Below are 13,335 nucleotides of genomic sequence, written 5' to 3'. Positions count from 1 at the left end.
TTGGGTCTGGTATCAAGGTGAGAGGCCAATCTTACTGGTGGAGGGAGTTCACACACTGGTGGTTCCTGCTTGATTCACAAGGGATTGAGGCTGTCCTGTCATCACCTGGATATACTAATCATTACTTTGGAGCACTTTATATGAACATTTATGTTTCATCAGAGCACATATGATGGACACCATATTTTGTTGATAACACTTGTTGATTCATGTAATCACTAATTATTTTTGTGCACTTCTGGCGCAACCCCTTTTTTTGATTTTCACCTTTTACACCAATCCAATCTGTTTCTTCATCAAGTGACAGCATTTGTTATCAGCATCAGTTGGGAGCTTAAAAACTGGACTTTGGAGACTCTATAATTTAAATGTAGTTATAAAGAGCAAAAATAAAATAAAAAAAAAAGTTAGGTAGATATAAAATATTGAGCATGAATCTTATATAGTGTTCTGTCGTATTTTATCCAGCCAGCATGGAGAGGTTTTGGCTTCTTTCCAAATGTTTATTTTGGTGTAAAAAGCCTGTTTACAGAACCCAGTAGTACAAGCTGATAATGTTTATTTGTAAAAACAAAATCATAGAGACTATCATATATGCATTTTGAGAAGGGACATAGGAAAGTTTGAAAAAACTCACTTAACTACAAAGCTCCTAACTTGGAATTTACTACAACATAAATTTGGAAAGCATAGCCTTCTTGGATCTAACAATTAACATGTAAAATAAGATAATCATTACATAAACCTTATAAAAACCAACTGGCTGTAACGGTTTAGTGCAAATTCCAAAGCTTATCATTTTAAAGCATGGTTTAAGGATACCAAAAGTCTGTTTCTTAGCTACCACCATAATTGTTTGAATAAAGGAATATAACAGAGACAGTCATTAGTTAATAGCACTGTTTCACTTGCTCCATCAGCTCATCCCCCACAGCTATTGCCTTTTGTATCAATTGACCCTCCCTTTTGGATTGTAAGCTCTAACGAGCAGGGCCCTCTGATTCCTTTTGTTCCAAATTGTATTGTAACTGTAATGTCTGCCTTAATTTTGTTAAACGCTGCGCAAACTGTTGGCGCTATATACATTTTGTATAATAATAATAATTAGTACTAAATAGGTAATTTAGGGAAATAATAACATTATGCATGTGATAGAGTGTTAAGATGTATTGTAGATGGAAATGAATAGTTATTATACCTACACAAAAAATGAGATAAATGATACCCCATTTTGTATGATATTCACTAATGATAATGAGTTGAGGTATTATAACAAAAAGCATGGGACACTGGTACTAAAGAGTGTGTTGCTCAAATATTCAACAGAAATCTGAAAGTGGTATTTAGGAGAGAGCGGGCATCGACCGAGATAGGAGGGTTTCTATCTCGGTCGATGCCCGCTCGGGGGAAACGCGTTAGAGAGGAGACGCCATGCTATCACGATCTACATCCACGGTCTGCACTGCAGGCAGCCGCGGATACCCAAGTCTACTAGCTCATTCTTGTGGTGATCATGTAAGTGTATTATGTTTTTTTTTACAATAAAGTTTGCTGGGGTAAAGCACTATTGGCTGTTCATTTCTTTCACCTATGTATGAGAACATCTGGGGAGGACGTTTAAAGGAGCTAAGAGCCATAATAGATCACCAACGAGAGACCCAAGCGTTTATCTACTGCGGCTGTTGGGGGCAGATACATGCGTCATGACGCCATCCATCCAGTAAGGGGCTGGTTTGTTTGTCCTTTCCATGAGGTGTGAAGAAGTATGTTATCTCTTCCACAGCACAGGGAGTTATCACTCTTGGGTGAATCATTGCCTTTATATCCCTACTTGCTGGTAAGAAGCTAATCCTGAAGGTGGTGGGATTCACTATATATCAGCAGGCACTTTTTTATTCGTATATTCACCATTGGATTTATATTTACCACTTGGAGTCACCAGAGTTAATTTCTGTCAAGAGTTTGAATTTCAACTTTTGGACATTGCATTTTGGACAATATTATTTGGACTAAGAATCACACCCCTATTGGGGTAACTCACATTGACACTCTTTAGTTATTTGTGGGAATCACCGTTGTTACACAATTTGTTGTATTTGTGTTGTTGGTAGAATCACCAGTGTCACATATTGGTACATTTGTGGCCTTTATTAAGCATTTATATTTTGTTAAGCGCACCAGACCACTATTTTTTCATTCACATTTCCAAATCAGGAATTAGATCTTTGGTTGCAGCTTTATTTTATTTTCTATATCAGCGCACCCTTTATGTATTTTTTCAGTATTTAGGAGAGCTTATACTATAAGTGATCTATTGGTGCACAGTTTCAAAAACAATTGCATTTCTTCCTTTCATGTATATATGATGACTGTTTATCTGTAAATGCTGATTAGCCCTTTCCCTCTAAGGTTCTTATCTGGCCTGATTTCAAGATCATTTATGCCAGAGTCTGCTTTTAGCTTTTTGTATGACAAGCAGTAGGGCAAACTGCTATAATAGTTAATGTATCTTTGTTAATTAATACATCTGAAGTTTTCATGCCAAAGCATATTTTAGGGAAAGTATTCTAACGACTATATTCAGATGGAGCATGATAGTCACCGTATTGGAAGTCAGGGAAATAGAATTGCCCAGCAAATTCTAAAACTGCTTCAAAATAGTTGTAGCTTTATTCTTCAAAAGATACACCTGGGCATCCCAAGTAACTCGATAGAGGAGATCAAGCAGCTATGTGGATTAGCAGGACCTCTGGTAAGTGATTGTGTCTCACAAATCAGTTATGCATTTAAATTGTGACCCTAAATAACTCCACACACACAGATTTTAACATCTTAGATGTCTAGTCAGGAGGCAAACACTGCAACTAATATTCCAGATGCTTCATCAATGTTTCTGATTTGATTGATACCTGGTCCACTTTGGCTTGAATTTTCCCAAGAATTGAAATGTTGACTGCTTTAGGGAGGATAAATTTCAGTAAATTTCTCTTTTAAACCTAAATCATTCTGAACCCTTAGAGAACAAGTATAAAAGTAAACATGCACCATGTCTATGGGGGATAACCAAAGATGCAAGATTGTGCAGAAAAGTATTACATTATGAAGATAGATAAAAAAATAAAACATACCCATCAGTACTTCTTGGTCACATCCATTCTAGGCAGCTTGCTGGCTTCCAGATGTATTTTAAAATATTGGTGTTATCAGGCTTGTGTCTCTAATTTGTTTAGCTCTCTGTACATGAAACAAACTTTTATAAAACTCTGCATCCCTTGTCTCCCTTTAGTCAATATATTGCTGATGTTTGACCTTTAGAAATGGATTCATAAATGTACTGTATAATACCACATCCTGTACATTTATCATGTAATCATGGAAAGGACCTATTTTCTAGTTGCCTGGTAATGTGAAATGCACATATTATGAGGCTGGGCTGGGACAAGCATTTTGACTTCATAGACCAGCAGGTTTACTTTTACACCTTAGGTCAGCTGTAACAGCAAATAGGCAAATAATATGCCTAATATGCAAATACTGCCACTTCCTAGCAGGGAGAGGTGCCGCCCGTTCCGCCACCACCTCTTGTACACTCCAAATGCCCAGTAAGGTGACCCATTAAATAAATGGCCAATTGGAAGGTGTGGGAAGCAGGAACAGGTGGGTCAGCTACAAACTCAAAGTGTACTTTTTGTATATTGGAGTGCTTCTGGATTATTATGTCAGGAAGGCTTGAAAAAAAGCTCTCTGCTAGGTACCTGCATGTACTGCAGGCCTATTCCAACCCTCCAGTAGACTTTTCTAACCCTTGGAATCCTATAAGGGCATTCTAGATTTTGCCATACAAGGTATCATCAAAGTGTAATGGCTCCATTTTCCCCAGTTATATAGGGGTTTATTTACTAAAACTGGGCAGTGCAAAATCAGGTGCAGCTCTGCATAAAAACCAATCAACTTCCAGTTTTTTTGTCAAAGCTTAATTGAACAAGCTGAAGTTAGAAGCCGATTGGCTATGATGTACAGTTGCACCATATTTTGTACTCTCCAGTTTTAGTAAATCAATCCAATACTGTCAGGGGAATACAGTTACATACGACACCTCTCTACTCTGGTAGCTCCAAACACTGCACAAAGGAACGATGTTCTATACAGCCAGTGGAATGCTGCAGCCCCAAGCAGTTGGTCAAAGATGATGGGAGCCCAGATTCTAATTTCATTCACAGTGCATCCCAATTACCCCCTTCCCCACAGAGCGTGCCACATGCCAGAAATTCTCTCCTATACCTGGCCAGAGAAGGAGGAGGAGGCAGCAGTAACACTGGTTTAAATTTACCATAACTTGACTGTCATAAGCTCATGCATTTAGCTAGGGAAAAACGTAGAGAGAAAGGGAAGGAAAAGTGCAGTAGTAATCACAGGCCTCTACATAGTGATTCATTAGGTTCCCATGCCAGCAGAGAAAGAGTGCTGAGACCTGTCCAGTAGTACCTGAATAATCTAACACTTGAATGGAATTGCAGATACCATGTAGCAGGTAATGTTAGCTACCCCAGAAACCCTGAAGCTTGGGCTGTCTGTTATGCAATTATCATTTTTAGCCAGAGTTGTCATTTTACTGGCTTTTCACCAAGATTGGTGGCCTCCCTAACTAAAAGTGAGATAGAGGGTGAGGGTGAAGCCTTTTTGGTTGAAGTAATTTTATTTTTTTTTATAATAGAGTGCCCTTAGTTTCAGGATACCCAGACTGCTCCTCATGGAGAATTAGTGTATACTGTATTACCTGTAAACTTCTGTAGGCATCTGCTATTAATTGCAAGCCTACATGTAAAGTTAAGATTTGCACAGGTACTATATGTGTTAACATGGGCTCAAACTGCACATTTTGTAGATATGAGAGATCAAAATTTGTCTTGTAGTATGAGGGTCCATCAAAGGCAGCACTGGCAATCAGTAGCATGTTAAACCAACCTCAACCAGTGACCACAGTACTATATGGTTCTATGGTTTTCTGCATGTTATGAATAAGATTAGACTAGCAGGTGACACGGGAAGTTGTGTAACAGTAGACCACAGTGAAATTTCACTGTGAAAAAATTCTGACAGATAGGGAAATTCAACACAATTTCTCACACTCTGCTGTCTATGGTGACCTCTAACAAGTACTGAATAGAGGAATTGCAGGTCATAAGGAAGTATGCTTTTGTAGTAAATGTCAATCTCTTATTTTACTTCAATCAGATCATCTCACAGATGCTATGTTTTCTCATCAACATTGTCAGCTCTGTGTTTTGTGGTCACCTGGGAAAAGTGGAGCTGGATGCTGTCACACTTGCCAATGCAGTAAGTTTCCAGGTTTTGCTTTGCTTGAACACTTATGATCCATAAGTTTGCGTTTTGCAGGTGGTTAGTGATTTCACAGCTAGACTTTCCTGACAACAACATGGCAGCATACATGTGATATAGCTATATCCACCCACCGGACATGTTTAAATCTATAAAAGGAAAGCTAGAGCAATCTTCTCCCATTCTCCTTTTTGTCCTCAAAATCTACACCCGCAAAACTGTGATTTTCCAATAAGTCCCTACTTGCTGACTGAGTCAGAGTCCGTCTGAATTCAGCCTCTCCCAGGCTCAGTCCCACATTTTAGGTTGCACCAACAAGGTGGGGAGCCCCTTCTGGTGGAGTTTTAGGGCTGTGGAGTTCTCTTACTAGAGAAGTCCGAACCTCATGTGGTGCACCTGAGCTGGTGTTTGGTTGCTGGAGTCTATGCTGCATGTGTCCCTCTGCACACCTGAGCTGAATCCTGATGCTGAAATTAGTGCTACCTTTTCTTTTCTCCCACAGGCTGGTGCATCCCTTTTTTGTTTTTCCTCCCTTGCCTCTACCTTCATTAGGCTTCATATTTTTTCCTTTGTGGGAACGATTTAGGTTTCTTTTCTTTTGTCTGCAGTTTTTTTTACTTTCATCTGTGGCTTTTTCTGTGACCGGCGTGCATCCACAATCTGGTCCAGGTTTTGCGCCTGTTTCCAGACTCCAAGCCAGCTATGGCATCCATGCATGCACTGTACAAAGGACCTTGTGTGGCAGCCATCTTTTTCATGGCATATCCAGGCCCACACATGCATCAGGTGGGTTTTGCACTGGAAACATCTTCTGTTTTCCCTTGCTTATGCTGCAGGTGTCATGTGTGAGGGCACCTTTATCGAAGCCATTCCCTGCTGCCATACACCTGGCTTCACCAAAGGTAGAAGAAGGTCGATTGTCCTCCTTTGAAGAGAGCAGATTTTGAGTGTTTCTTGGGTCCAGTCATTCATCAGGGTGTTTACCAGTTGAGGACCGCTCGCCGCAGTTTTACTGCGTCAGGCAGCCCCTCCTGTACGAACCAACTTAGAACTACAACGGTCGCGCGCCTGCTGCTAGCCACTCGGCAGCGGGGACTCTGATGCACGGGGCTGGTGACTCCAATTGCCGCCAGCCACCCGAGATCGCTCCCCACCGAGAGAGAAGAACAGTCAACTGTTGTAAACACAGCTGACTGTTCTTCTCTCTGCAATGATCACAGAGCGCCTGTGATGCTTCTATATAGGATCACAGGTCTCTATGGTCATTTAAAAAGCCCACCCCCCCCCCCCACAGTTACAAACACTCCCCTAGGCTTACATTTAACCCCTTGATCACCCACTGTTAACTCCTTCCCTGCCAATGTAATTATTACAGTAACAGTGCATATTTTTATCACTGATTTCTGTAGTAATGTCACTGGTCCCCCCCAAAAGTATAAAAAATGTCAGTTAGGGGCTCGATCTGTCCGCCGCAATGTCGCAGTCCTGCTAAAAATCGCTGATTGCTCATCTCTCATCACTCATTACTAGTAAAAAAATTAAAATGTCATAAATCTTTCCCCTATTTTGTAGATGGGATAATAACTTTTGCGCAAACCAATCAAAATATGCTTATTGCGATTTTTTTTTTACGTAAAAAAAATATGAAGCAGAAAACAAATTGGGCTAAAATTATGAAAAAATTTGATGCTATTAGCAGGAGACCTGCGGCTCGTCCAACCGGGAGACCCGGGCATCCTACCTGCACGGCCACTGAAGACCCGATCAAAGCCGCATTCGTCTCTGATCGGGTCTCCATGTAAAAAACCCGGAAGTAATGTCATGACCGAATTAAAAAAACTGACACCATTCAAAACAGCCAAACTTGGCAGAAGCATCACTGTCTAACGGTCCACCTGGAGGATTGGTTAGTGACTTGTGTACTTTGGGTAAATGGTAGAAGTAGGGAGTACTACAAACCAAAGAACGTTTTCTCCCTATCATCTACCAACCCTCCCCACCATGCTCTCTCTATCAGGATCTTCAATTTGGATCTTATATTTTATTTTTCATTGTTTCGTTTTTCATAATTTTTTTTTCTTAAAGACAAAATGTTTTTTTATTAATCATATTACTAGAGTAATTGTGCTTGCTTAATCCTTTTGTGTAAGTCAGAAGTGAGGCAAGGGCATCGACGGGATAAATAGAATTAATTAGGTTCTTCCCCATTATTATCCACTTCCCGCCCCTCCATTTGGCTTTAAATACCTCTGTTGCCGTCTTTTCCCGTGACTTGATAAATCTCATGCGCGTGAAACGCGTAGTTATGGCAATGGAGGACGTTTGCGTTCCACTTTGGTTCCTGCAAGGCGAGTGACTTACTTCCGGCCATCACATCAGAGCAGCGCAGTGACGGTTTATCCTGGTTCCGGCAAGGATTCCCCTCTCCCAGCACACACGGCATTTGGCAATCGGCCATCCAGTCTTCATTCCTGACGGTGCCCCTGCTTGACTCTAGACCCAGGGTGGTATGTACGTATTTGTCCCCCCTTTTTTAATCAATAAACTGAGCTTTCTTTACCGGACATCTCTATTGCATTCTCTTGGATCCCGTTTGTGTTGTTCCTACGAGCCGCCTCACACAACGAGGCATTCCTCATACTAGGAAAACGAATACCAACAATTATAAAAACCTTGCAAAGAATATAAACTTTTCCCAGGCTATCCAAAAGAGTTTTGCGTACAGCTCTACTTGGCATTTGGTGAAATTGAAAATGAGAATGAATGAATGAAAAGTGAAAACCTTAATTCGGCCTGCTATAATTTGTTGTACTTTGGTTTGTTTATTGCATTTGAACTAAATCATTCAATAATTCCAAAAATAAAACATTTAAGCAAATTCATTAGGTTAGTGTGACACGAAAATGCCCATAGCAAGCAGATATAGGTTTTCTGTAGTCAGCTCAATTAGGAAAGGATAACTGGTTGCTATGAGCTAGTGCACTTTGAACATCCTCAAATCTAAATGCATTATATTATTGAATAAGCACATTGTGTATAAAATAAATGATTCTGGTTTTATTCTACATACATATTATAATGAACATTGTCTTATAACAGGTTATTTCAGTCACTGGTCTTTCAGTGGGGCTTGGCTTATCTTCAGCCTGTGATACGCTCATATCACAGGTAAGTGTCATATATTGTAGGGAGTACAGATATCAAAGCTATTATTTATGAAGCACAATTATGTTGTTTTCTTTACATACCTAGGAAAAAATTGGTAGAGCAATAAATTAAATGTGAAAAAAAAAATGAAAATATACTCAGTATGTGTCCACACTACTCCTATATAAACAAATCTAAATATAATATAGTAAAGCAGCTTCCACTTAAAATTGTGCAGTCACAACACAAAAACCCAAGATAAATATTTAAAAAAACAGTGAAGTTCTCCAATGCACATGTAATACTTTAGATATGCATTATATCAATCATATAAATAACATGAATCACATAATAACTTTATCTAAACAATACAAAACAAATACAAAATAACATCATTAAACTCAGTTAAAGCATGTAAGGAGAAAAATTGTGTCAGTCCACAAAGTCCCAGACTCGATGTTAATCCAAAGTAAATTTCAATGCAGTGAGCATAAATCTCATAACTGGTCAACAAATTTTGTGAAATCTTCGGCAAACGTCACCCAAATGTGCAACCAATATGTGCCCTCACCTCCAATGATGGACCTTGCTATTAAATAAAGAGGTCTGATATCACTTTAGGAGAACAACCCCACAACAGGAGGGCACTTCCTCCCCAGGGGGGTTAAGATGCTCATATAACATTTATTTCATTATTTATATGATTAATTTAAGTCATATGCAAGGTATTCATTGGAGCGCTTTACTATTTTAAATATTTAATAAATTGTATTTTTAGGCACATCCTGTGACTGTGTACTTTACTCTTTTATGAACTAGACATGGATTTTATAGAATAAAAAGTTGAAAGAAGAGATTCTAAAATGCTATTTCATAGGGTTGTTCAAATAAAAAGGTATGTTTAACCACTTGCCAACTGCCTAACGTACATATACTGCAGCAGGTTGGCTCTATTGCACAAAATCGTGTACCTGTATGAGATTTTGTGCAATAGCCACTAGATGGGGGGACAGGAGGAGCCAATCAGCGGGTCCAGTGGATGCAATGTCCGCCGGCCACCCGCGATCACTCCCCAGAGAGGTAGAATGGCGGTCTGCCAATGTAAAAAAGGCACGCCGTTCTGTCAGGGATGAACACGGTGATCTTGTGTTCCTGCTAAGCAGGAACAGGGATCTCTGTGTTCATCCAGTGAGTCCATCCCACACACAGTTAGAAAGCATCCCCCTAGGGACACACCCAACCCTTTGATCACCCCTGGTGTTAACCCCTTCCTGCCAGTGCCATTAGTACAGTAACAGTGCAAATATTTAGCACTGATTACTGTAATAATGTCACTGGTTCCCAAAAAAGTGTCAAAAGTGTCAGATAGGTGTTCGATTGGTCCGCCGCATTAATCGCTGACGGCCACCATTACTAGTAATAAATAAATAAATAAAAACGCCATACAAATTTACCATTGTTTGTAGACGCAATGACTTTTGCGCAAACCAATCAATATATGTTTATTGGGATTTTTTTTACCAAAAATATGTAGCAGAATACATATGGCCTAAATTGATGAAGAAATTAGATTTTTTTCAATTTTTTTATTGGGTATGTTTTATAGCAGAAAGTAAAAAATATTGTTTTTTTTTTTTTTTTTCAAAATTGTCGGTCTATTTTTGTTTCTAGCGCAAAAAAAAAAAAAAAAAAAACCACAGAGTTGATCAAATACTACCAAAAGAAAGCTCTATTTGTAGAAATAAAAAAGTACATCCATTTTAGTTTTTGGGTACAACATCGCACGACCGCGCAATTGTCAGTTAAATTAACACAGTGCCCTATTGCAAAAAATGGCCTGGTCATTAAGGGGGTAAAACCTTCTGGGGCTGAAATGGTTAAAAATAATACAGTCTTCAACTTTCATCATTTTGAAATGTTGCACCCCTTTACCCCTGGGCAGATGAGGAGGCCCCCTAGGCAACATTGCAGGCTAGTATTTCACATGGAGCAATTCTAGAGTTTTGTGGGTAACAGACAATTGGGCACCAGTCACGTTAGTACATTTAAAGAGTTTATTTAGTGCAATCACTTCAAGAGAGAGGGTTAGAGCACAGGGTATCCAAATACTGCAGGAATACCGTATATTTCAGTACTTCTAATAACAGTAAATACGACCCGCATAAAAGTCAGGATCATATGTTCTGTGGTCTTTGGAAACAAATTCATATACAGTAGCATAACAATTCTGATTTCATTTAAGATTATGATGTTTTTTTTATTATAGATATTTGGAGGCAACAATCTAAAGTTAATTGGCATTGTAATGCAACGTGGGATCCTTGTACTGCTGCTGGCTTGCTTTCCTTGTTGGGCACTGTTCATAAACACTGAGAACATTCTATTGCTCTTCAAACAAGACCTAGCTGTGGCTCGGTATAAAGAATGATTGTGAATCCTGTTTTTTTACAACAAATTCTGGAAATAGCTTTTAAGGGCCATGTATAAAAGCTGGTTCAGCCCATCAAAATATAACTCAATCCTTTCTTTGTTCATCATGCTTATGCTCAACCTATATTCTGTTTGTCCTTGCTACTCAGTAGCTTCTATCTACACATTCTTTTCTTCAAACTAAATATTCTGTCTGCTCTGGGCAGTGAAAACATGAGTATTGTTTTGTTATCTGACTGTTGCTTTCTATATTTACAGTATGGCAGAAGCGTATGTACTGGTTTTTATTCCTGCACTTCCAGTAAGTTTTTTTTTTATAAACAAAATAAACAACTATATTAACTTCTCCAACCTGATGAGCTCATCGCCTCAGCCATATCTCTGGTATTAAGGTCTAGTTGAAAAACCTGGTAACAGCACTACATGAGCAATTTTTGAGCATTTTATAGTCATAATTCACCATCCTGGTTGTTTTAAAAGGAAGTCTTACTTATTTTTTTCTTCATTATTGTGCATTCTCAAGTAAAAAATAAATAAAAAATAAAAAAGCATAAATGGTACTGTATAAGACATAAGAATGAATTGTATTCAGAATAATAGAAATCTCACTATTTAATTTATGGCTGGAGCAGGATATGCAACTGTAAGCAGTATTCAGGCTGCAGCTGCCTATTGCTTTCCGTGGCCTGAAGAGAGATTGTACACACTGTGTTGGATCTACTTCAGCATCAAAGGCAGTGTGAACAAGGTCTACAAATGGACATCATTGTGAGCAGTGTTGTGCATGCATTCTGTATCATCTGCCCTTCAAGGATTATTCCTTTAAGCTATATTTGTAATAACTTGGCCTGAAAAAGACATGTCATTGTGGACAAGATGCCCTGTAATGTCCTCGTTAGCAATAAAGACCTGGTGACAAGAAATCAAACTTTGCTTCCTCAACCCAAAATTGAGAAATCCAAAAGTGATTGTAAATGATCACTTTGTAAAACAACCCATTCAGTTTAAAATAGAAATGAAAAGCAAAACATTTGGTATTGATATAAAAAAAAATATATAAAGATCCATTTTTCCTTTTTTATAAGTGATCACATTCCCTCTGTTCTCAGCTGCTTAAGCTGGGGGAGGAGAAGCAGCAGTACATTGAGCTTGCCAGTGAATGGCTGTGCAGGGGCATGTCTGGACAAGTCTGATCATTAGAGGAGAGCAGGCTGAGTTCCCAGCATAGCTAGAGAACTGACTGCAGTATGCTCTCTTGCTTAGTGTAGTCAGTTTTTAATAGGAAAGTAAAGGAACTAGCAGGAACACCAGGCATTTCACATAAAGGAAGCAATACAAAGAGAACAGGATATTTTCTCATACAAGTACATGGTACAGCAGGCACATATCAGGAATATTAAGTGTTGGGGTAACAAACACTTTAGGTTTCCAAATGTTTTAGGGGATTATTTATGGAATACAAATCAGATAAGGCCTACTGTATAGAATCTAATGATTTGCAGTTACATAACAGATAACACATAACAAAGTTGTTGGAATGTCATATCTAGAGATGAGAACTGTTTTTTCCCCTGTTTTTTTCAAAGGCGTTTTTTTGTTTTTCCCCAGAAAAATTGGAAAAAAAAATAGGTGTGGAATATGTTCTTTTACAATGATAAGTAATATATCTGTGACATGGTATTCAAACTACAAATATGAAGACCTTAATGAAAGAATTCTGAGACTTTATGTAAAATCTTAAATTATTGCACATTCAGCTGAAGACAAGCAAATCCTGAAATACAATTCAGGTAACACTGTACTTCTTAATGCAGTTCTCAGACAAGAGAAAATTGCATTTCTGCTACTAAGGGGTACTGCAGGGGAAAGACTACAGTTTAGTTTGCTTGTGGGCTCCATCTTGTACCTCCTATAATTGGGTGATTGTTGGGATACAGTAGATGATAGTTTCTGTTTTCTCAGGCCTTAATTGGCAGGTTAGAGAGTGAATTTGTCTGACTAATTTGTTTGTCTTTATAACCTTTAAATTATTCCTATTACTGTAATGTTCACCACCATTACAGCATCATTTTTTCCTATAGTCTGCTCAGTAAGTTGTTTTTTCTTTTCCTCCTCTCAGTAAAATGGTGAGACCAGTATCTAGAGTTTGGAAACATTTCTGTGGAAATTTCTGCTGAGAATTAAGGTGCAATTTCCAGATATTGTGAAAAGAATTATTCTTTTCCAAGAGCTACAAGGATGACAAAACACATTCTGGCATGCCAGAGGTGTCCTAAAGACATTCAAAATACTTAATGGAAGTGTTTTCAGAGTTCTCATTCCAGAAACATTCTTGCTGCTGCTTCTGGATCACCACAAAGTGTTTCTTCACCAGCAGCATCTTAAAGTAAGAAAGTGTTACAAACTATTGCCTCACAA

General features: G+C 38.7%; 1 protein-coding gene across 1 annotated transcript in view; it reads left to right on the top strand.

Annotated features, from left to right (window-relative positions):
- The first annotated feature begins 2,562 nt into the window (after positions 1–2,562).
- The window catches only part of LOC309547549 (multidrug and toxin extrusion protein 2-like), a 47,679-nt gene continuing 36,906 nt past the window's right edge, over positions 2,563–13,335 (top strand). Inside the window, exons 1-5 of the mRNA XM_082247426.1 lie at positions 2,563–2,752; positions 5,236–5,337; positions 8,440–8,508; positions 10,754–10,902; positions 11,176–11,218. Coding sequence (XP_082103552.1) covers positions 2,585–2,752; positions 5,236–5,337; positions 8,440–8,508; positions 10,754–10,902; positions 11,176–11,218 — 531 coding nt within the window. The 5' untranslated portion in view covers positions 2,563–2,584. The remainder of the gene's footprint in view (positions 2,753–5,235; positions 5,338–8,439; positions 8,509–10,753; positions 10,903–11,175; positions 11,219–13,335) is intronic.

The sequence above is a fragment of the Pelophylax lessonae genome (genome assembly GCF_965119305.1).
Source record: "Pelophylax lessonae genome assembly, chromosome: 2".
NCBI lineage: Eukaryota > Metazoa > Chordata > Amphibia > Anura > Ranidae > Pelophylax > Pelophylax lessonae.
Note: the sequence above shows the minus strand (reverse complement) of the source record. Positions and strands in the feature narration are given on the sequence as shown.